Raw genomic sequence first — 22460 nt, forward strand, 5'->3', positions numbered from 1 at the left:
TGAGCTTTTCAGAGGGTCAGGATAGGAGAAATGTGCCTGGCCATGATGGCGAACCTATGGCACACATATCACATATAGCAGAACATTCTCTGTGGACCCTCGGCCACCCTTCCTTCCGAGTTTATTACTAGAAAGACAGAGCTGCTCCCCTCCCTCTCTCCACCATGATGACATTTTTTCACACCCTCTGCCCAGAGATCAACTAGAAAGCTTTTTCTAGAGATGTTAGGAAGGTAAAATTGACAAGCCTTGGTGCAGGTTAGAGATATGGAGGAGGTATAGGGGAATAGTCTAATCAGTGAGGCAAGGGTGGTGACTGGGATGATAGGTTGAATATCAAAGGAGGAAAAGTCATTAAGTGATGATAAAGGGAGAATCTAGAGGTGGCCATTGGAATCAAACAATATTCTGACTACCATCACCACTGGGTCAGAGGGGTATGAGTGAAATTACAACTGGTTCTACAATGGGTGACCAGAGATATTGTGTTTTCAGGTGGAGCCATGTGTCACTGAAATCTGGAAGATAGAGTGGATAGTTTTCTTGTTTGTTTTCTACCACATGACCTTTATTTTTTAATTGTCTAATAAACCTGTCTTCAAGATTCATATGTATTCCTACATAGAGATCATGTTTTAAAATATTATCCTTTGCTTCTCTTTGAATATTGTCCCTTACTTTTGTGTATTTGCATCCCCAATCATTTGTTCCTTTTTTCTGCTTTTTGGAGAAATTTGCAAGTATGGACACAAGTTTTTCTTTTCTGCTTTACAGGTCATAAATTCTGTTTTTTTTTTTTTTTTTTTTTTTACAATTCTTATTTCTCTCCTATGTTCTCTTGGGAATCTAGAGGTTTTCTGCATCATCAGGTGTTGACTAATTTTTGAAATATTATAGTCAGATGTTTAGTTGGTTTGGAGTTGGTATTCCTCTTTATCATTACTGTCTGCCCTATTGGTTTATGGACAGCTAGATGGCATGTTAGTGCTGGTGTCAAGAAGACTCATCTTACTGAGTTCAAATCTGGCCTCAGATACTTAGTGTTGTGTGATCCTGAGCAAGTCATTAAACTCTGTTTGTTTCAGTTTCTTCATCTGTAAAATGAGATAGAGATTGAAATGACAAATCACACCAATATTTTTGCCAAGACAACTCCCAAATAGGATCAACAACTGTGGTTTATCTGCTTATGCTCAAGATTTTTTTTTTTACTGAGCTTTTCTCCTACTGACATTTTTGGCAGTTAAATTCCCTTCCCCTTTTTTTCTTTATTTTTCTTCCATATTACTCATTTTCTCATTCCTTTTTTGATGATGATTCCCTTGTATGACCCTAAAAAGTTCTGTTAGTCTCCTTCCTTAGTCTCTTCTCTAGGTGACTTTTAGGGGACAGAACTGGTCTCTGTTGGATTCCAGTCCCCTTTCCTTCAGGTTTGGTGGAACTACACCCACATGTTGGAACCTTACCCCCCAATTCCTTTATTTCTGATGTCTTGAGCTGTTTATACTGCAGCACACTTGCTGACCCCAGAGAGAGCATAGCAGTAGCAAGGAAATTGCTAAGTGGATCCCAGAATTTGTCTGCCTGTGTGGCAACTTGGTGATGGGGTAATAAGTGAGTACATTAGTGCTTATGGAGCTGTTGCCGAGTTATTACCTTGTTAAGGTTCGGGTGTCTTAGACTATTGATATTGATATAGTTTCAGTTATTTAATTCTTGACCCTAGAGATGTCACAAGGAAATGTTCAGTCTTCCTTCTTGTTTGTCACATGATCTGGAAGTCTCTGGTGACTTATGTATTACAGATATCTTTCCCTAAATTAGTAACTGGAAAATTGCTTAAAACTGATTCACTTGATTGGGAGTCAGACCTAGAGATGGGAAGTCTTGGGTTCAAATCTGGCCTCAGATACTTCCTAGCAGTGTGACCCTGGGGAAGTCACTTAACCCCCATTGCCTGGCCCTCTTCTGCCTTGGAACCAATATGTAGTATTGATCTGTTGGCTAAGGAGCTTTCATGACCAACCTGCCCCCTAGAATCTTCTTCAAAGATATGGGTCTTGGGTATATGTGGTACTTTTTAATTAATGAACCAAAAAATTTTTTTTTCTAGGACACCAGATTTCATTTTGAACAGTAATGCCATTCTGTTGCCAATATCAAGCAAAGGAAATATACACCAGTTTTTAGTCTCTTACAGTTAAGAAAAGTGGTAGCCCTTTTAACAGTGCCTAAAGGTAAGCCTAAATCTTACTTTTACATGTAGTAATTGGTTGGTTATCTTTAACTTTTAACATTTTTTCATAGAACTGCTTTTTTTTCCTTTTCATCCCTAGGCTCTAGCATAGTGCCTTATAATTGTAGATATTTAGTAATTAAAAAAATTAAGCGGTTAAATACTTTGCATGATATAATAGAAATGTTATTAGTATTATACTTAGAAGAAATGGATTAAAGTTATATCTATCACTAAGATTTTTTTTTTTAATAGCTGCAAGGAAACCCTTAAAATATATATATTTATGGAACTCTTTAGATTATACCTAACATCACCTACTGTATCCCCCTTTACTCCTTTTTGAGATCCAAGAGGAATGACTGATTTATACTTAAAAAGCATTTTTTAATTCATCTATAGTCTAGAGCAGTGATCTGCAAACTTTTTAAAGAGGGGGGCCAAAGGAAAGGAAATTCTTATCTGTCAGTCTGTTTCTAAGACAACTCTTTACAAGTTTCATTGTATTGTATCCTACTCATTGTATTCGTCAGATTAGGAATAATGTCCTGCGGCCAGATAGAACATTTCAGGCCTCCCCACCCCCCATCTGGCCCGTGGGTGGTAGTTTGCCCATCACTGGTCTAGAGTTGGTGAACCTATGGCACACATACCTGAGCCTTTTGGAGGGCGCTGCTCCTCTTCCCCTTTCTACTACTCATGAGGACACTTCTCCTATTACCCATGCAGCAACCCAGTGAGAGTGCTTCCTCCCTCCCCTTTCTGGGGTAAGGGGGAAGCTCACATGTGGCATGAGGGTTGCAGTTTGGGCACTCTAAAAAAAAATCTCTAAAAGATTCACCATCACTGGTCTAAAGAGGGATCATTTTTTGAAGTTAGAAAAATATAAAGAAGACCAAGTAATCAGTCAACATGCATTTATTAAGCACTTAATACATTCCAGGGATAATAATAAGTTCTGGAAATGGTAATTACACATAGTCCCTCCTTTCCCTCAGGGAACTTATGTTGAAATGGGGGACACCACATGCAAATAACTTGATAGATGCAAGATTTAAATAGTATAGATAGTACACTATCTCTGAGAAGATACTGGCAGTAGAGGGCAAGAGTTTAGTCTCCTGTAACATATGGGATATAAGCTACAAATTAAGGAAAATCAGGAGATGGAAGTAAGGAAATTACATTTCATAGGAATGGGAAAATAGAGACGAGCAGTATCATGATACAGGAACTTCAGAAAGGCCAGTGCAACAAGATCATAGAGTGTTTGAAGGAAACATAGGAAGTGTCAAGGATATACCAGCAGCTTTAAATACTAAACAGATGAGCTTTTATTTGATCCTGGAGATAATAGAAGGCTAATGGAACTGACTGAATAGGAACATATGATATAGAGAATGGCGTAGATAGGGAAAGATGGAAGTAAATATAGTAACTTTTGTCTTCATTGAAGTGAAAATTATGATTATCATGTTAACTTTCCTTTTAATATTATAGTTTGCCACTCTGGCTATATCACTTCTATATTGTAACCATTTTTGTTATATAGTTAATATTAATCATATTATATGTGAAAGCCGACTATTTGTCTTACATGTATATACATGCTCTAAAAATGAGATGATTTTTCTAAGTAAATGTGCTCTATGTTAAAAATTGGCCTGTTTTCTCTTCTTTTTAGTTCTTAAATGACCATATCAGAGTGAGAGACATAAACTCCTGGAATCCAGAGAAATCATCATGAAGTTATATGTATTTTTGGTCAACACTGGAACTACCCTAACATTTGACACTGAACTTGCAGTTCAAACGTGAGAATATTTTATTGACAGAACTCTGCATGCATGTGGGTGTGAATGTGTGTAATAAGTAAAGAAAATACATCTTACTACAGTAGGCAATATACAAATGCTTATTCCCTTTTCTTCCCCATACCTCAATCCTGTCTCTAGCCCATTATTGAACAAGAATATGATTGGTATGTATAAAAACATTCATTTTTTTCCCCAAAAAAATAAGTTTGGTACCTAAAATTTTCAAATCACATTTTGGTTAAGTATGATAAATTTTGCTTATGATTCATGAATTTTTTATTTAAATGCTTCTAAAAATTTGCGATTTCATTATAGCCCCTTAAAATTTTAGAGGAAAGCTTCAATTGTTGCTGCTGTGGCAGTTTTTAACACTTGCTTGCTAACGGTATGGTCATGAATATACTTGTATTTAGCTAGTCAGGTCCTTGTAAAGTTGATTCAGTTCATTATTGGGCCCATGTACTCTTTCTATCTTGGAAAGACTTGTAAGTTGACAGGAACTTATTGCCATGTTTATTCCAAAAATAATTGAGTTCACTGAAAGGAAAGATAAGGTCCAATAGCCTAAAATTCCAAAGAGAAAGTTAGTGTAGGAGGAATGTGAGGCTCATCAGAAGGAATTCTTAACACTAGAAAACTTTTCTGACAAGGGGAAAGGAAAACATTTTATCAAGAGACTGTTGTGAGTACACAGAGAACTAGCCAACTTAAATTTTAAAAAGAGTTGTACATAGTGTGGAAACAGTAGTAGGCACTGCAGAATGAATACAAAAATTCGAAACGATCAGGATTGTGAAATGAGTTAAGGATGACAAGAAAAGCTAAGGGGCTACAAAAACATTCTTAAAATGCTGTTTTGGGAGAACTAGGAATATCAAAAAGGAAACAGAGTTGCTGATTTCTGGCACAGTGATAGTAGTCCATACAGAGCAGAACTACGCAATTTTCATTTTCTTTCTAATTTTCTCTGCCAAGGAGACAGAAAAGTTGTAACAAAAAATGATTAATAGTGCATTAATAACCTAAAATGCATGAGAATATTCAGCTGTTCTCATTACCTAACTCAGATGAGCTAGGGCATTGGAAAAAATTCTTAGAGATGATTGCTAAGCCATTGTCAAAGAACTTTGAAAAATATGAAGAATTTGAAAGAGTTAAAAGTCCTGGAAAAGGGTAGACCTGGAGGATTTGGGGAAGATGCTTTTAAGTTAGGATGTAAAGGACCCAGTTTGAGAGAGAGAGACAGAACTACAAATTGAAAATAATGATTCTGTGGTTTTAGGGGAAAATAATAAATCAGGATAGAGAAGTGGAATGAGTACTCACTCATGTAGGCTTCAGAGAATCTTATAGAAATGAATGAATCATTAGATTATCTAAAAATCATTACCAAACAAACTTGTTAACCATATTTCAGTTAGTCCAAGATTAAATGAAAACTTCCCAGACCTCTAAACTACAGGGCAAAAAGAAACAGAATGGAATAGAGTTTACCAATCATATCCTAAAAGAAAACCTAAAGTGAAAACTCCAAGGAACATCATAGTTAAAATCCAGAACTTCAAGGATAAATAAAAAATACTATAAGCAACCAAAAAAGTGGAGTTTTCAAGTAACAAGGAATCATAGTTAGGATGATGCAAGGCTTGTTTATAATTGTTTCCTGACAAATGGTAAAATGAATATAAAACTATTCCATTTCTGGTTCTGAAGTCAAATTTTTCATATTGAAATGAAAACTATCTTAATTAAAATTCAGGCTTTTAGAATGTAGTTACTTAATTTATAGAATCTAGCTAAAAATCACATTGGTTACATGTTAATTATGATATTGTTCTTTTTTTCCCTCTCCGATAATAGTGAAAATCTTTTTTTTGAGATATAGAATACAGAGGACATTCAGTAGGTTTGACTGTTAATTTTCTGAGTTCCAAACTTAGAGGTGGCTGAATTGTCATGTGTCTTTGAAATCAGTTTCATTTTTATGATGTGCCTCAAATTATACCAGACTTAATTGAGAAGAATTTTGTTATCTTAAGAAAGTAAATAGTTATTTTTTTAATAAAAATTTAAAAATAAGATAAAAAGGGAGGTTTGTTGTTGTTTTTTTCCCCCCTTATTTCTTCATGTTCAGGATTTTTACTTTTCATGTTTATATATTAGCTTGTAATTGTGATAATAAGATTTGTACATTTTTGATATTAACATTTAAATAAAATTTAGTTAAACCATGAAGATTTGAATTCTGGCATAAACCACTTTAAATTTTATATTTTGTGAATAAGTCTTTCTCTTATTGAAGCAACTATGGAATAACTTAGTTATCTTTTCTCTTAGTGTGGCAGACCTTAAGCATGCAATCCAAAACAAATATAAGATTGCAATTCACCAGCAGGTACTGGTAGTAAATGGAGGAGAATGTATGGCCTCAGATCGAAGAGTATGCACTTACAGTGCTGGGACAGTAAGTATACCACTATGGTCTACTATATATTTATTTCACTTGAAGAGGGGAAAACTTAGAATCCAAAGATTTTTAGGCTTGCATCCTAGATTATTGAGAATGAAAAGGTTTATAGCCAAAAGATAGAAATATTCATATTCTAGAGCAGTGATGGAGAACCTTTTAGAGGCCGCATGCCATTCCCTCCCCCAGAGCACTGGGGAAAGAGAAAGAACTCCCATTGGACTGCTAGGGAGACATGTGGATGATGTGAAAAAATGTTATCAGGTGTGGTGGAGAGGGGGAAGAGAGCAGCTCTGCCTGAGTCCCTCTGCCTTTCTAGTAATGAACTTGGGGGGAGGGGGGAGGAAGGGAGCATGCCCACAAAGAGTGTTCTGACATAGGTTCATCATCACTGTTCTAGAGGAAACCATTTTGCTATCAGTCATACAATCATAATTTTAAAATTGGGAAGGATTGCGAATTATGTTGTTACATAACTTGAAAATTATATTTTTTAAAATACAGGACACAAATCCAATTTTTCTGTTTAACAAAGAAATGATATTATGTGATCGTCCGCCTGCTATTCCCAAAACAACATTTTCAGCAGAAAATGATATGGAATTAAAAGTTGAAGAGTCTCTTATGATGCCGGCAGTTTTCCATACCGTAGCTTCAAGGACACAGCTTGCTGTGGTAAGTTTTAAATAAATACCTTTTGACTTTTCCGAATAATTTCTTTCTTTATTAGATTTTAATTTCTTTTAAATTTAAGTATTGTTCTATGGTTCAACGAGTCATATTCTTTCCTTGCCCTCTCCCAGAGCTGACAAGCAATTCCACTGACTTATATACGTATTATCACTCAACACCTATTTCCACATTATTCATTTTTGTGATAATCTTTTAAGAAGAACCTATACCCATACAAAGAAGCGATAAATCAAATGTTTTCCTTCTGCATTTCTACCCCAATAGTTCTTTCTCTTGATGTGGATAGCATTCTTTCTCATAAGTTCTTCAGGATCGTCCTGGATCATTGCATTGCTATTAGTAGCAATATAGTAGTAGATTACATATGATCATCCCATAATGTCTCTTGCTTGTTTTTAACTTCCTTCCTATCCTTTAGATTGGACAGGTTATAATATTCTATGCTCACCTAATTTATTTATTTATTTGTTTGTTTTTAATAATTTTTGTTCTTTAGAAAAGTTAACCTGGTTACATGATTCATGCTCTTACTTTCCCCTTCACCCCCCAACATCCCCTCCTTACCCCCCATAACCAAAGCACATTTCCACTGGTTTTAACATGTGTCATCGATCAAGACCTATTTCCAAATTGTTGATAGTTGCATTGGTGTGGTAGTTTTGAGTCTACATCCCCAATCATGTCCACCTCCACCTAATTTATTTATGATTTCACTCTTTATATTTAAATCATTTACCCGTTTTAAATTTATCTTGTTTTGGGGTGTGTGAAAACCAAATTTTTCCTATACTATTTTCCAATTTTCCTCTTTTGTCAAATATTGAGCTCTTGTTCCAAAAGCTTGAATCTTCCCAAATAATTTCTGCTTCTTTTATCTAGTAGAACTTTTATTTAAAAAAAAAATTTAGAATTTTCTTTTTCTACATCACTCAGATTTCTCAATGTAACTTTTCATCCTCTTTGAGAGCCATTGCATTAAAAAAAAAAGGTTTTTGTTTAAAGAAAGGGAAAAAAACTTATCAGTCATCAAAACTTATCAGTACTAAAACAACCTTTTTTCCAAATTCATGTACTTCTCTCCTCTGCAGAGCAGTAGGCTGAATTCTAGGCCTTCTATCTGTTCTTTGGGGCCTTACTTATTCATTGCAGTTTTTAAAAATTCACTTTTTTTTGGGTGGTAGTTCTTTTCATATATATTATTGCAGTCTTTGTGTATGTGTAATTTTCTTGTTCTGCATCACTTTGAATCAGTTCATTTCTTTCTGTGCTTCTCTATATTCATTATATATAGTCATCACTCCTTAAGATACAATAACATACTATTACATTCATATAACCAAATTAGTTTAGTCATTCCCTAATTGATGGACACCTTACTTTGTTTCTAGTTCTTTGCTACCACAAAAAGTGCTATTATAAACATAATGGTGGAGATGGGTACTTTCTTTTTATCCTAGTCACTTTTGGATGGACTTGCTACAGAGAGATTCAAGATTTTCTTTTCTGATAATTCTGCTGTTCAGAACATAAATTCTAGTATTTTGTTTCCTTTCAAGATTTTGATTTCTGTCTACACTTTTGAAAATTTGCTGTTATTCAGTTCTCTCTTTGGAATCCAAAGGGTTCTCTGTCTCATCAGGAATTGGTTTTATTTCTTTTGTTTGTTTTTTTTTTAGAGGTGTTTTCAGTCATTTCAGATGTCTTCATAGCCATTTTCCCTTATGTTTAAAAATTTTCCCTCTTGATTTATATATTTGTACTCTTAGGTTTTTAACTGAACTGTCTTCTTGAGATCTTTAATTGATTTTAGTCTTTTCCCCTTTTATTCCCCTATTCACTTCCTGTCTCTTGTCTTTGATGGAGGGTCCCCCCAAAGTTAAAGTAATCATGTGTCTCATTATCCTCCCACATTGTATATGTGCCTTACACCAGCTTGAGTCTCAGCCTCAGGTATATTGTGGGGACGTGGGACTGTCTTCATCTCAATCCTAGCCAGGTTCCCTAGCCAGTCCTATTCCTTTATGTTTAATACATAGTGGTGTTGTCCTAATTCTCTCATTTCTTAATTTTTTTGGCTTAGCACTGCTGTCTCAAGTAAAGCATGCTTTTGCCTTCCTCCACTTCTTCCTCCTCTGAAAGTGGGTAGCAGAATTTAGCTATACTATATTTTGCCTGCCTAGGGCAGGGACAGAGTGTGCTGGCAGAGACTATAGCAACAACGGAGAAGTTGGTTGAATGTATCCCAGAACACAATCTAGTAGGTCAGGCTATGCATCTTGCTATAGCATATGGTCTACTGGCATTATTGCTGCAGGCTTTTTGATATTTTGTTCTGTAAAGATGGTTGGAATTACTTCTAAATTTTTCCTTAGTTTTCTAAAGTTTCTAAAGTTTTTCCTTAGGGAGTTTTCGATAATGTATTTGAGAATTAGAGAAGATTTCTTATATCTTGTTTGCCCTGTGGATTATCTTTATTAATGACCATTTTATTAATGTCTGTAGTGGATCTCTGGGTTGAAAGGTAGTCACATTATTTGCATAACTACATATTGCTTCTCAAAAAAAGTTGAACCAGTTTCTAATTCCAGCAAAAATACATGTATACCCGTTTCCTTTACCCCTCAAACAATGATTATTCCTAAATCTTTTGTTATCCTTTTCTTGTTAGCCAGTTTCTTGGTATGAAATGAAATTTCAATGTTTTGATTTGCATTTTCCCTTCTAACAATTTTATTCTCTTTGTGTAAACTTGCAAACTTGACTTCTTCCTTTTCTAATGTTACATTGCATTTACTGAGAACCATTTATCAGCTAACTCTTTTAGTCAGGCCTTAAAAACCTCATTTCTGCTTGTCATTAAAGTTGATTTTCAAGAGTCTTTTTGACCTGTCTGTGATCTTTACTTCCAAATAACTTAGCCAGTTCGGCTGTGTTTTCTTTCTCCTTTAGTGTAGTTTTGTGTTCTGTTGTTGAGAGTGACCACAGATAAATTGTAGACCACAAACACACATACATAATACAGAGCAGAACTTATATCACAGTGGTTAAATGGCACTTTGTAGTTATGAATATCCCGACTCTGATATACATTAGCTTTGTGATCAAGGACAAGTAAGTTAAAATGCCACAATGATTAGAATATAAGTCTGAGAATTAAGAAAAGCAAGCCTGAGTACAAATCCTTACTCAGATGGTTACTAACTGATCTTATGCACAAGTCACTTAATCTCCATCTGCCTTTACTTCCTCATTTATAAAATAGGGATAAATAACAGTGTCTACCTCTCAGGGTTGTTAAGAAGACAAAATGTGAAAGAATTTTTAAAGTGCTTTGCAAATCTTAATGCTAGTTAGTATTCTTACGTAACTACTAAGTCATTTAACCACTAATTAACCCAGATGAATATCTAAGGCAGGAATTGGCTACCTTTTTGGCTGTGAGAGCCATAAAGCCACGTTTTTTAAAATGTAATTTCATGAGAGCCGTACAGTGCTCATAGTGTGTGCTCCTGTAACAGCGCCTGAAAAAAAATTGACTTTATGGCTCCTGTAGAAAGAGCCATACCTGGCCCTCAAAAGAGCCAAATATGGCTCAAGAGCCATACGTTGCTGACCCCTGGTCTAAGGAGTAAAATGTAGCATTTTATTCTAGTGGATAAAGTGCTAAATTTAGACCTCTGAGTTATAGCCCCAGTCTTCCACATAATACTACCTTGTATAGGTCACTTAATCTTTCTAGGCTATAGTTACTTGACTGTAAAATGAAGGGGCTAAGCTAGTTGACCTCTGAGATCCCTTTCAACATTAAATCTAATTCTTTGATGCTACAAGTTAGGATCTGTGAACTTTTTGTATTTTTGATAACTATTTCAGTATAATTGGTTTCCTTTTGTAATCCTATGTATTTTATCTTATGCATTTGAAAATATTTTTTGTAAGAAAGGGTCCATGATCTTCACCAAAGGGACTTGTGACCCAAAAAGAGTTAAGTATACCTGAAAAATGTTGCCAAACTATCTACATTGGAAGAAGTTTTTTACACCATGAGTTTCTTTCACTAATGAAATGAAACCACAGCACCAGAACCTTACTTCATTTGTGTATACACATAAAATATGTGTACATACTCAGCCTTCCTACTTCAGTATAGTAATAATTCTGTATATTAATAATTCTGTGATCTGATTCCTGTGGGCTCATGTGTAATTTTAAAAATGAAAATGATTTGTGAAGAATTGCAATTATATTAATTTATAAGAAGATACATAATTTAAAAAAAGGTTTTGCTTTTGGAGTTCCTCTCTTTCAAGGATCATGGAATGAATAATGAATGAATGCACAAAGCATTTATTAAGTTCTGTGTGCAAATCACTGATATAAGTACTGAGGATTCAGGTAGAAAAATATTTTGCTCTTAAGGAGTTCATATTTCTAATGAGGGAAATAACACATGGGTGGTTTCTACTACAACTCATGAAAAAGTCTCTTTGTCCTTAGGGTATACTGGTAAAGCAGATATTGATGCCTTATCAGGTCATTTCTACTAATAAAGTGATGTGATGTTGAACCATTTGACAATGCCAAGGACTTTGGTAACAAGAACTTTACTTTCTGGGTCTTCATTAGCTATGGCTATATTACCTGCAGGAGCAGTTGCCTGGCTGCATCTCTGTAGGATTTGCTTCCCAGGTGACAACTGAGGTCATTGGGCTTGAAGCATTGCTGTTCTCAAGGCTCTTCTGTTTGCAGTCCTGGGTTGTCTCCATTAGAATTAGAGTTCATATCCAGAGCAGGAAGGAATGTCAGAGACCATAGAGACAACACCACCCCTCTTTTATAGATGAGGAAACTTGAGACCTACCAAAGGTGAAATTTGAACTTATCTTCTCTAATACTAATGCTCTTTCCAAAACTGTAATGACATTCAGCTTCAGTATGTATTTTTTGTTGTTGTTGCAGTTTTTAAATTTTATTTCATTTTATCTTATTTTAAAAGTAATTGTTCTTAGTTGTGTGACCCTGGACAAGTCATTTAACCACAGTTGCCTAGTCCTTACTGCTCTTTGGCCTTGGAACTAATATTTAGTGTCAATTCTAAGACACAAAGGTAAGGATTTTTGAAAAAAGTTATAGCTTTAAAAAAGTTTGTTTTAGGCATACTAAAATCTCAAGAGAAAATATTCACAGCTTGCTATAGTTGCCATAAGGGAAATGACTACCATTGACCCTTGCCTCCTAAGAACTCTTATTATCTCCCTACCTACTTTGGGAATATTAGGTCATTTCTAAAACTGATCTGATGGAATATTTTTTCTTCTTCTTCTTTTTTTTTTAACATAGGAAATGCATGAGGTTGCCAAGAAACTCTGTTCCTTTTGTGAAGGTCTAGTCCATGATGAACATCTACAACATCAAGGCTGGGCTGCAATAATGGCCAATTTAGAGGATTGTACATTTTCCTACCAAAAACTGCTTTTCAAGTTTGAAAGTGCTTATTCAAATTATCTGCAGTCCATAGAAGATATCAAGCTGAAACTTACACAGTATGTCTGCTATTAATACTTATAGAATTCAACTGTAAACATCTAGTTTTTATTTTGTAATTTTATCATTTTTGTAATTAAATTTAACTATTTGAATTTTTCTTGAGTTGTTAGTTGTCCTGCCAAATTAGTTTCTTGGGTGACTAAATGGATGGTCTGCTTTCAGAATTTTAAGAAATATAACCTACAGATAATCCTGAGAAATAAAATATGGTAATTAAATAATATATACATTTAAAAAGTTGATGACTACTTGTGTATCTGTCTCAAACTTCTTTTCCTTATTATTTTCTCTCTCATTTGAAAGGAGGAAACCACTTTTATTAAAATTTTTTAAAAGTAAAAGAAAATTCGATAGTGATGTAAAGTTATTCATAGGCCAGTTTCTTCCATAATTTTCATTTTAAAAGATAAAAAGAAAAGAAAGAGATTGTCTAATGAAATGAGTAGTATAAAAATGACAGTAGCTCAATAGATAGAGAGCTGGGGCTGGAGATGGGAGATCCTAGATCCAAATGTGGTCCTCACACATGTTCTATCTGTGTCACCGCAAGTCATTTAACTCCAGTTGCCTAATCCTTATGACTCTTCTGTCTTGGAATCATTAATGATTGGTGGAGAGTTAATTTGTTTTTTCACAAAGTGGAGTTTCTTAAGATTAAATTTTATTGAGTTGGTGCATGAATAATAATAAGAACCCACATTTACATAATATTTTAATATCAGCAAGAATGTTTTCATCACTTCAGCTCTATCTGGATTTCATATTTATGCTTATTCCCGTTTTTCACATGAGGAAACACATGATTGCACAACTTTGACAAAATCAAGTTAAAACCAATTTCTGACTTCAAATTTAGTGTCATTTCTATTTTACCCAACTGTGCTGATTATTTTTCTGTTTACCAAAACAACAAATACAATTTTAAAATCATATGTAATATGCTTTTTTAGTGACTTCATTTAAAAATTTTCTCCGGGGCCAGCTGGGTGGCTTAGTGGATTGAGAGCCAGACTTAAGAGGTCCTGGATTCAAGTCTTGCCTCAGAGACTTCCTAGCTCTGTGACTCTGGGCAAGTCGCTTAACTCCCCATTGCCTAGTCCTTACCACTCTTCTGCCTTGGAACCAATACACAGATTTGATTCTAAGGCAGAAGGTAAGGGTTAAAAAAAAAAAAAAAAGAAATTCTCTCCACTTAGTTTGAATTAGTACATTTTGATATATTTTCTTGTTAATGACAGATCACTTATGTTTTAAGTTTAGGAACTGCGGTTTCAGTAATGGCCAAGATTCCACTTTTGGAGTGCCTCACAAGACATAGCTACAGGGAATGTTTGGGAAGACTTGATTCTTCTCCTGAACATGAAGGAAAAGAACCAGAGAACAATGAGACTGAAAAATCATCAGAATTGGTGCTTTATCCTGATATGCCTCGGATGACTAACAAATCATTGTTAGCCTCATGTTGCAAGTCAGTGGAACATTCAGCCCTAGACAACACAGATCCTGAAAATGGCAAAGAAATTAGGGAATCTTGTCAGAGCACTATCCAGGAGGAAGAAGTTTCAGTAGAACCTAAAGAAAGTGACTTGCCTTCTTTCAACGTTTCTTTATTAGACTGGATAAATGTTCAAGATAGGCCTAATGATGTGGAATCTTTGGTCAGAAAGTGCTTTGATTCTATGAATAGAGTAAGTAATCATTTTGTTATTTGAACATAATAAAGTTATTGCTAATTGCAATATTATTATTGCATGGTTCCAAATATTCAAAATATATACTTTTTCTTTTGTTCCTCATAACTTTTAAGTTAACTCTTAACTTATTCATTAATAAACGGAATTTTCAAGAAAGGGGAATGTGTTTAAGTTACATAATATTAAAATGGTATCTTATTTTTGTTTTATCTTGTGATTAAAATGCAGGTTTTAGAACTACATAATTGTTGACATTTGGTTTTTTGTTTCAGTGAAATGTTAAAGGACTGTTCAAGTTGTGTTTATAAAAATTCAAAGTTATAGCCATAAAAATAATATGAAACTTTAGTTAGTACTAAGATTATATTTCATCGTAAAACTTTCCTGGCAATTTACTATTTTTAATCTCTGTAGGCAGTTAAAAAGAAAATAATTAGAAAACATTTATGCCTTAAAGGAATGCGAAAAAAGTCACAAATGATTCTATCAAATGAAGAAAGCTTATTTGAAAGTTTTGTTTTATTTATTTTTTTTTTTTTACTGTGTGATTGGTGCCTTTGTGAATTAGTAACTTGGATCAGGTAGACCGCAATATAAGACTGTGTCTAGACTATCTGAACCATAGATGTGTTGTGTTTTGTTTTGGGGTTTTGTTTTTTTTTTTCTAGAATGCTGAACCTGTAGTCAGAACTAATTTGAAGCCTTGGTCTGATATTTTTTGCCTTTTTGAACTTACTTATTTGAGTATCAGTTTACTGTAAAAATTGGCATTATAACATGTGCAAGAAGAACATTATTTATAAATTTCAAAGTACCAGGTGCCTGGCTATTCACAACAACCTCTGTTTTACCGGAGAAGCTGTAGAATCTGATATCACTGCTCCCATACTGATGTCATAGTCTATCTTCAAAAGGACCTTGGTGTTGAGTGTTGACAGTCTAATCAAATGGTTCTTTCCCTATCTTAAGACTGGTAAATTCTCATTTTCTGTGATTCATAGTTGCTTCCTAGAGAGGAAAAACTCCTTCCCCCTTGCTATCTTCCCATACTTTCATTCTTATTCTTAGTCCTTCTCCCTAGTACATTTTTTAAGTCTTTATCCATTCTGCTTTCTAGATTTTCTTGCTCTATTGTTAATAGAGTCCTCTTCAATCTTTGTCTTTTATCCTTTTCATCTTCTGGCCCTCCTGGAAACTGATCTCTTTTAAAGATATCTTAAAGAAGGTGTAGTCACCTTGACACACACGGAGCCAAGAAGAGGATTTGGTTAGACTGTAACAAACCAACTTCCTCTACATTCTAGTTCACTCATATCTTTTTATATTACCTTTTCCTATAATATACTTATCTCTAGGCTATCCTTCTTGCTTTCTCAAGTTAAGTAACTAGCTCACAGTTTTCCTCTCTGTCTCTTCTCTTTCTTTCCCTTATACTAAGGACTTGAATATAACATGCCTCACTTTCCTCCCTTGATCCTTGATAGCCTTGATCCTGTCTCCTCTTTCCTTGAATCCCTTTCTCCTAACAGTCACATCCTATCAATTTCTGAACCTTGGTTCATTCCCTCCATTGTTACTTCCTTGCTTCTACTCTTTTGTTGTGGAATACCAGTGATGGGAATTTCTCAACTGGGCCTCTGTTGCATGGTAGTTCTTTTATTCTTCACTGATTGACATTTTACCACATTCCCCAAAGGAAGCATTCCAAAATTCTTCTCTCTCTAGGTCTACCAGGCTTCCTTTGCTTTTTTTACTCTATCCCTTTATTGATATTTATTTTTTTATAACCCTTACCTTCCACCTTAGAATCAATGTATTGATTCTAAGGCAGAAAAGTGGTAAGGGCTAGTCAATGGTGGGGTGGAGGGTGTAAGTGGCTTTCCCAGGGTCACACAGCTAGGAAGTGTTTGAGGGCAGATTTGAATCTGGGACCTTCCAACTCTAGACCTGCCTCTCAATCCACTGAGCCACGTAGCTGCCCCCTGACCTCCTTTTTTTTTTTTTTTTTTTTTTTTTTAAAGAAAGTCAAGTTTATCTTTTGTCGGCTTTCTCATCACAAGGAAGATATATCCCTTTACTTTGCCAAAGTAAACTCAACTTGTCCTCTTGATCTCAATCTGTTCTATATCTTTTAGGAACTTAAGCCTTTGATCATTGATTGCCTCAGTCTCTCATCTTTAAATTTTCTACAAGCTCTTTCCTTGTTCTTTCTTTTATCCTTTGGAAACCTTTATTTTAACTTGCTATTCCTTAATGATTTTATCCTATGTTTCCTATTCAACTTGATTCCAAGGAAGAATTCTTCCTAGTATGATCACTACTTACTCACTTCATAATCATTTTTACAGTCAGGTTTCCAACTCTATTGCTCTCCAGAAACTACATTCTCCAAGATTACCCAGAATCTTATAATTGCAAAATCTAATACATTTTTCTTTGGCCTCATCCTTTTTGACCTCTCTGTAGCTTTTGAAACTATTAAACATTCCTATACCTTAATTTTTTCCCCCTTTTACATCAGTGACACTGCAACCTACCTTTAAGTTCAGAGATTTGTCCTAGATTCTTTCATTACTTTTGTACTCAATTATGATCTCTATATATGACAACAAAATCAATCTGCAACACTTTCTTCCAAATGTCAGTCCTCTATTGACAGTTGTCTAATAGACATTTCTATCCAAATTAATGTACAGTATCAAACTTGACATCTCATAAATATAATGCAATATCTCTTTTCCCACACTATCTGATGAAGGCATTAACTTCCTTTTAGGCTTCAGGTTCATTAACTTTAGGATCTTGCCTTGAGAAATCAACAAAGACAACCTTTTATTCTTACTAACTGGGAAAAACTGGTTGCTGAATTGTGAATAATGAGAACTTTTGCATGGAAGTAGCTTCTATGTCAAAAGTTTCAGGTGGGGAAAAAATAGAAAGATCTCATAGGGTTCAGAAGGGAATGCAAACCTAAGAAAGATAGGAAACTTAAAAAAAACTGAAAACATAACTGGAAACAATTACAATAAAAGTGAAATCTGGAAGCACAGTATGCATCAATCTACATAGATATAGAAATGATATGAACAAAAGGTGTAAGGAAAAGCAGATAACTGAAAATGTATAAATTAAAAGTATGTTTCAATCTTGGGAGATTAGTGCTATAAATGTAGCTCAGAAACACACCAGGATAGGCCATTCACCCCTACTCTCTTAATGTTCATCTGACCATGTCTTTGGGAACATTTAGCTTTAGAATTCTTACCTTGGCGCTTGAGTTACCCTGATTGTAGCATGCCCCTCATGTTCTACTGTATTTAGGCTGCCTTCAGCCATGCCTTACTCTATGTCTTGATCATTTTTTCTTGGTCTTCCTCCCCCAGCCCCCAACCCACTTCTAGTTTTAGAATCACAATCAAATCAATGCAGCCATTGGTACTTGAAAGAGTATATCTAGACTTATTATGCCCCTGGTTTCCCAGATTATATTTTCTTTCTCTGGACATCAATGTATAATCTCTTCCATACAAATATGAAATTCTTGAGTACAGAAAATTTTTTTCTTTGTATCTCAAGTACTTACTGCTTTACCAATAGCAGGCACTTAACTGTCTTTTCAATTCATTCAGCCCCACATGACAAGAAAAGTTTTTAAGTTACTATGAACAAAAAGAGGATCAAAAAGAGAATATGGTGACTTGATGATAGCTGAGAATTGAGAGGAAATAGAATTACTTCTTCCCTAGTAATCCTGTTTCCACCCCTGTTCATCAGAAGGCCTGAGGCATTCACCTCTCCTGAGGTGCTCTTTAAGAGGGGCCAACTGTACTGATATCCACTGAAACTTGGCCTGACATTACTACCTTTATGACCATTGCTGCTGTTACTTCTTTGGCCACTGCCCACTTTCTGCTTGGACCTACACATTGCCCACTGTGCTAGTCATTTGCCCAACCCCCATGTCCCAAGGAGAGAGTGCTATCTTGAATGCTGCTAATGCTCCATTCTATTAGGGTAAAATAACTATTAGTATTAGGGCTTGGGCTCTACTCTCTTAGACTGAGTCAAGCATCAACTGTCCTGTGCTTGGGACTTGACTCTGGCCTCCTATGTAAAATGTTTTTACTGCCCTGTGCTGCCATTACCTCCTGTGCTTGTTGAGAGAAGTCTCTGCTTTGTCTGCTTATGTCTCTGCTTTGGCTAGACTCTGCCTTCCTGTGCTGGGAGGCAAGATGCTGAATCCATAAAGTGATTGCCTCTGCCTGGTCCACGTAGGTTAAAGAGGTCAAGAACTGCCTTGTGAGATGGTTCATGCCAGAACTTGCATTCTTATTCCTATCAATGATTATCTTCTTCAGTGCAAGATATTTTTGCTGCTAAGTTGGCACCTACTTAGGGACCCAGGAGGTCATAGCATCTCAAACTCCCAAAGCAGCCACCAAAACTAGAAATGTCCAGATTTGCAATCTTGGTCCTCCACTTAAAAAAAATTATTTTAGTTTTTACATCAAAAATTTCTCTTCCCCCTGTCCATTAGCCTATATATATATTTGCAGAGGGAGGAAGAGGTCCATGATTATAGAACATATGGCATATTAATTTTTTTCTCTTCTTTATTTTTAACCTTCTGCCCTTATCCAGTTAGTCATTTGTCATCTCTACCTGTTCTACTTGCATCCACCTCATCTATAAATTGAACATTTATTTTCTCTACTTCCTACCTTTTTACTTCTTTCCCTGATTAAGAAACAAATAAACCTTTGTAACAAATATTCATAGTCAAGCAAAACAAATACTCTTGGGTCATATCCAAAATTGTATCCCTCATTTTAAAGATTGAGTATATCTACCTTTATTTTAGACATTGGGCAGCATTCTTCATCAGTTCACTGGAATTGGTTGATTTATTGTAGACAGTGAACAAATTATCATATATTAATGTATTGGAAAACTCTTGTGCTGTAAGAAATAATGAAGGTTTCAAAGAATGAGATTTTTATGAACTTCTGCAGTATATTTGGAGAGCAATTTATAATATATCAAAAACTTGGAAATGGAAGTTTGGAAAGTTTAAGATTGGCATTTAAGGCATTTAAAACCTTTTGCTACCTGTTTCTAGTCTACCTTTTCATTCTTATTTAAAATTATGCCCCTTCATACTTCTTTGGTGCTCTTCCTCATTCAAGGAATTTATCTACTATCTCTGTGCAGTTGTACAACTTGCCTTCTTTCTTGGACTAAATGCCTAGAACCTCTAGTTTCATTCAGATCTTAATTCAAATGCATTTTCCTTCTTGAGGCCTTTTATATTCTCCCTAACTCCCTCTTTCTACAACAAAATTATCTTGAATAGATCTATATGCTTAATTTGTATATACTATTATATATATACCCATTCCCAGTAGAAATAAGCTAATCAAAGGGAAAGATTATTTCATTTTAATGTTTTTGTTACCCCAGTGGCTATTACTCTCCTGGAACATAATAGATGGCTAATAATAAGAAATGCTTGTTAATTAATTTCTGTGTTTGTATAGATTGAATAATAAAGAGATGTTTAAACTGTAAAATTTTAATTTGGGACAGATAAAGTTTTTTCCCCTTTAGCTTCTCATACATAATTTATAAAGTTTTAAGATAGCATTGCTGCTAATTTGAAGTGAAACGGTTCTTAAGAATAATAATTTTCACATTATGAATTATTGTATTTTTCCAGATTCGAGCACATTATTATAGGGACCCCAAAAAGTGGAATGCCCCATAATGTTAGACAGTGATTATTTGCTACAATTCTGCTGTATTACATTTTTGTTATGAATAGCATATGTTAAGTGAGTCTCTCTAGCCACTTAGCTTCTTTAATTACAATATAGTTACCTCAGATTCCTGCCTTAATAAAATCAGAGACTGTTCATCCTAAATCAGTTGCCACTAATATCTTAAAATGTTTTCTTATGTGAGTGTATATTAAGCCTGCTATGTTTGCCCAGGCACTATGCTAAAGGCTAAAGGCTGAAGATATCCCCTTGCCCTAAAGGTTCTCACAATCTTATAGGGGAGACAGCGGGCAAAAATATGCAAGCAAACTACATAGAAAGTAAATAGGAAGTATTCTTCTATATCCTTCATTTTCAGAAGGAAGACATTAGAGTTAGAGGCAGGGAGAGTGAGAAAGGCATCTTGTAAAAGATGGGATTTTAGACGGGACTTAAAGGAAGCTGGAGGAGCCAGTATGCAGGTTGAAGAAAAAGCATTCTTGGCTTTGGGGGACAGCCAGAGAAAATGCCTGGAGCCAAGAGATAGTGGAACAGCAAGTAAGCCTGTCCCTTGATTGAAGTGTATGTGGCAGAGAGAAGGTGTAAGAAGACTGGAAAGGTAGGAGGAGGTTAGGTTATGAAGGACTTTGAATGCCAAACAGAACCTTTTGTAATTTGATCCTAAGGTTGGGAGCCACTGGAGTTTGGGTTGGAGTGGTGACATATTTGGACCTGCACTTTGCAAAAATCACTTTAGTGAGTGAATAGAGGATAGATTGGAGTGAAGAGAAACTTGAGGTAGGCAGACCCATCAGCAGGCTGATAGCAGTCCAGGTATAAAGTGATGAGGGCTGTACTAGAATGGTGGTGGTGTGAGAGGAGAGAAAGTGTATTTTGAGAGATATTACAAAGGTGAAATCAACAGGCTATATGGATATGATGGATCAATAAATGGTGAGGACTTGAGGACAACTCCTAGGTGTCTATCTTAAGGGACTGGGAAGATTGTGTTGCTTTAAGGGGAAAAATAATGAGTTCCACTTTGGACATATAAGGGTTAATATGTCTACTGGACATCCAGTTCAAAGTATCTAAAACGCAGTGGTAGAAGAAGAGAGATAGAGAAACAGAGTCAGACAGACATGCCCAGGACAGAATGATGTGGAACATATATACATGCATATTAGAGAGGTGTCATTTTTTGCATGGATATTAATTCTTTTTTTTTTTTTTAAACCCTTACCTTATGAGTGGTAAGGACTAGGCAATGGGTTAAGTGACTTGTCTAGTGTCACACAGCTAGGAAGTGTCTGAGGCCAGATTTGAACCTAGGATCTCCTGGCTCTCAATCCACTGAGCCACCCAGGTGCTTCCCCACCCCCCGATTATTTCTTAATCAGTTTCAGAATCCTGATGCCTTTTTCCTTATTTTTAAGAGTAATAATAATTGCGTAATTTCTTCCATTATATTTTTAATTATTTTCTTAATAAACCATTCTTTCTTTTGACCATGTATATACTTTCTGTATTTGAAGAAAAATTGCTTTTTTAAATTTGCTTTTCTCTTTTAATTACTTGGAACAATCCTTGTTAAAACGTTTTTTAAATCATAATTATTATTATAATCTTTTGTTTTAAAATCATTTTCTTTTTATAATTTATCTGTTCCTAGTCCTTACCCCCACAGAGAGAGCACTATGTTCTAACAAAGAATAAAATTAAAGGAGTTGGGGGTAGCAGGAAGCAATTTGATAAAACTAAGATATTCCACAAGTCTGAGAGTATTACCAATTATGCACTTTCCTATAAAGAATGGTGATATGCTTTCTAATATTAATTTTCTAGGGATATTCTTGGTCATTATAATTATGTATATAGTAGCATTTAGTTTTCCATTTACCATATTGTCTTGTGTATAATTTTCCTGGTTCTTCATTTTGCATCAGGTTTATATATGTCTTCCCCATACTTTTCTATATTCTTAATATTATTTTTTTACAGTGCATTAATACTTCATTTCATTCATGGATCATAATTCAAATAGTCACTCCCTAGTTAATGATAGCTCTTAATTGAGTTGTTTGCTACTATAAACATAATGATATAAATATTTTTAAATTTATAGTGCTTTCTATTTTTGACCCTGAGCTATAATCCTAATAATACATACTCTTTGGAATAGTTAATAATTAATTAAAGGTGATTTAGTCATTCTGTTTTATATCTATTTTAATGATCTCCAAAATACTC

General features: G+C 34.9%; 1 protein-coding gene across 1 annotated transcript in view; it reads left to right on the top strand.

Moving 5' to 3' along the window:
- Nucleotides 1-2171: 2171 nt before the first annotated feature.
- RB1CC1 (RB1 inducible coiled-coil 1) overlaps nucleotides 2172-22460 on the top strand; it is a 64243-nt gene continuing 43954 nt past the window's right edge. Inside the window, exons 1-6 of the mRNA XM_044666313.1 lie at nucleotides 2172-2237; nucleotides 3921-4050; nucleotides 6391-6517; nucleotides 7025-7195; nucleotides 12554-12756; nucleotides 14016-14448. Of these exons, the coding sequence (XP_044522248.1) occupies nucleotides 3980-4050; nucleotides 6391-6517; nucleotides 7025-7195; nucleotides 12554-12756; nucleotides 14016-14448 (1005 nt within the window). The 5' untranslated portion in view covers nucleotides 2172-2237; nucleotides 3921-3979. The remainder of the gene's footprint in view (nucleotides 2238-3920; nucleotides 4051-6390; nucleotides 6518-7024; nucleotides 7196-12553; nucleotides 12757-14015; nucleotides 14449-22460) is intronic.

This window comes from Gracilinanus agilis, chromosome 1 (genome assembly GCF_016433145.1).
Source record: "Gracilinanus agilis isolate LMUSP501 chromosome 1, AgileGrace, whole genome shotgun sequence".
In the NCBI taxonomy this organism is placed as follows: domain Eukaryota; kingdom Metazoa; phylum Chordata; class Mammalia; order Didelphimorphia; family Didelphidae; genus Gracilinanus; species Gracilinanus agilis.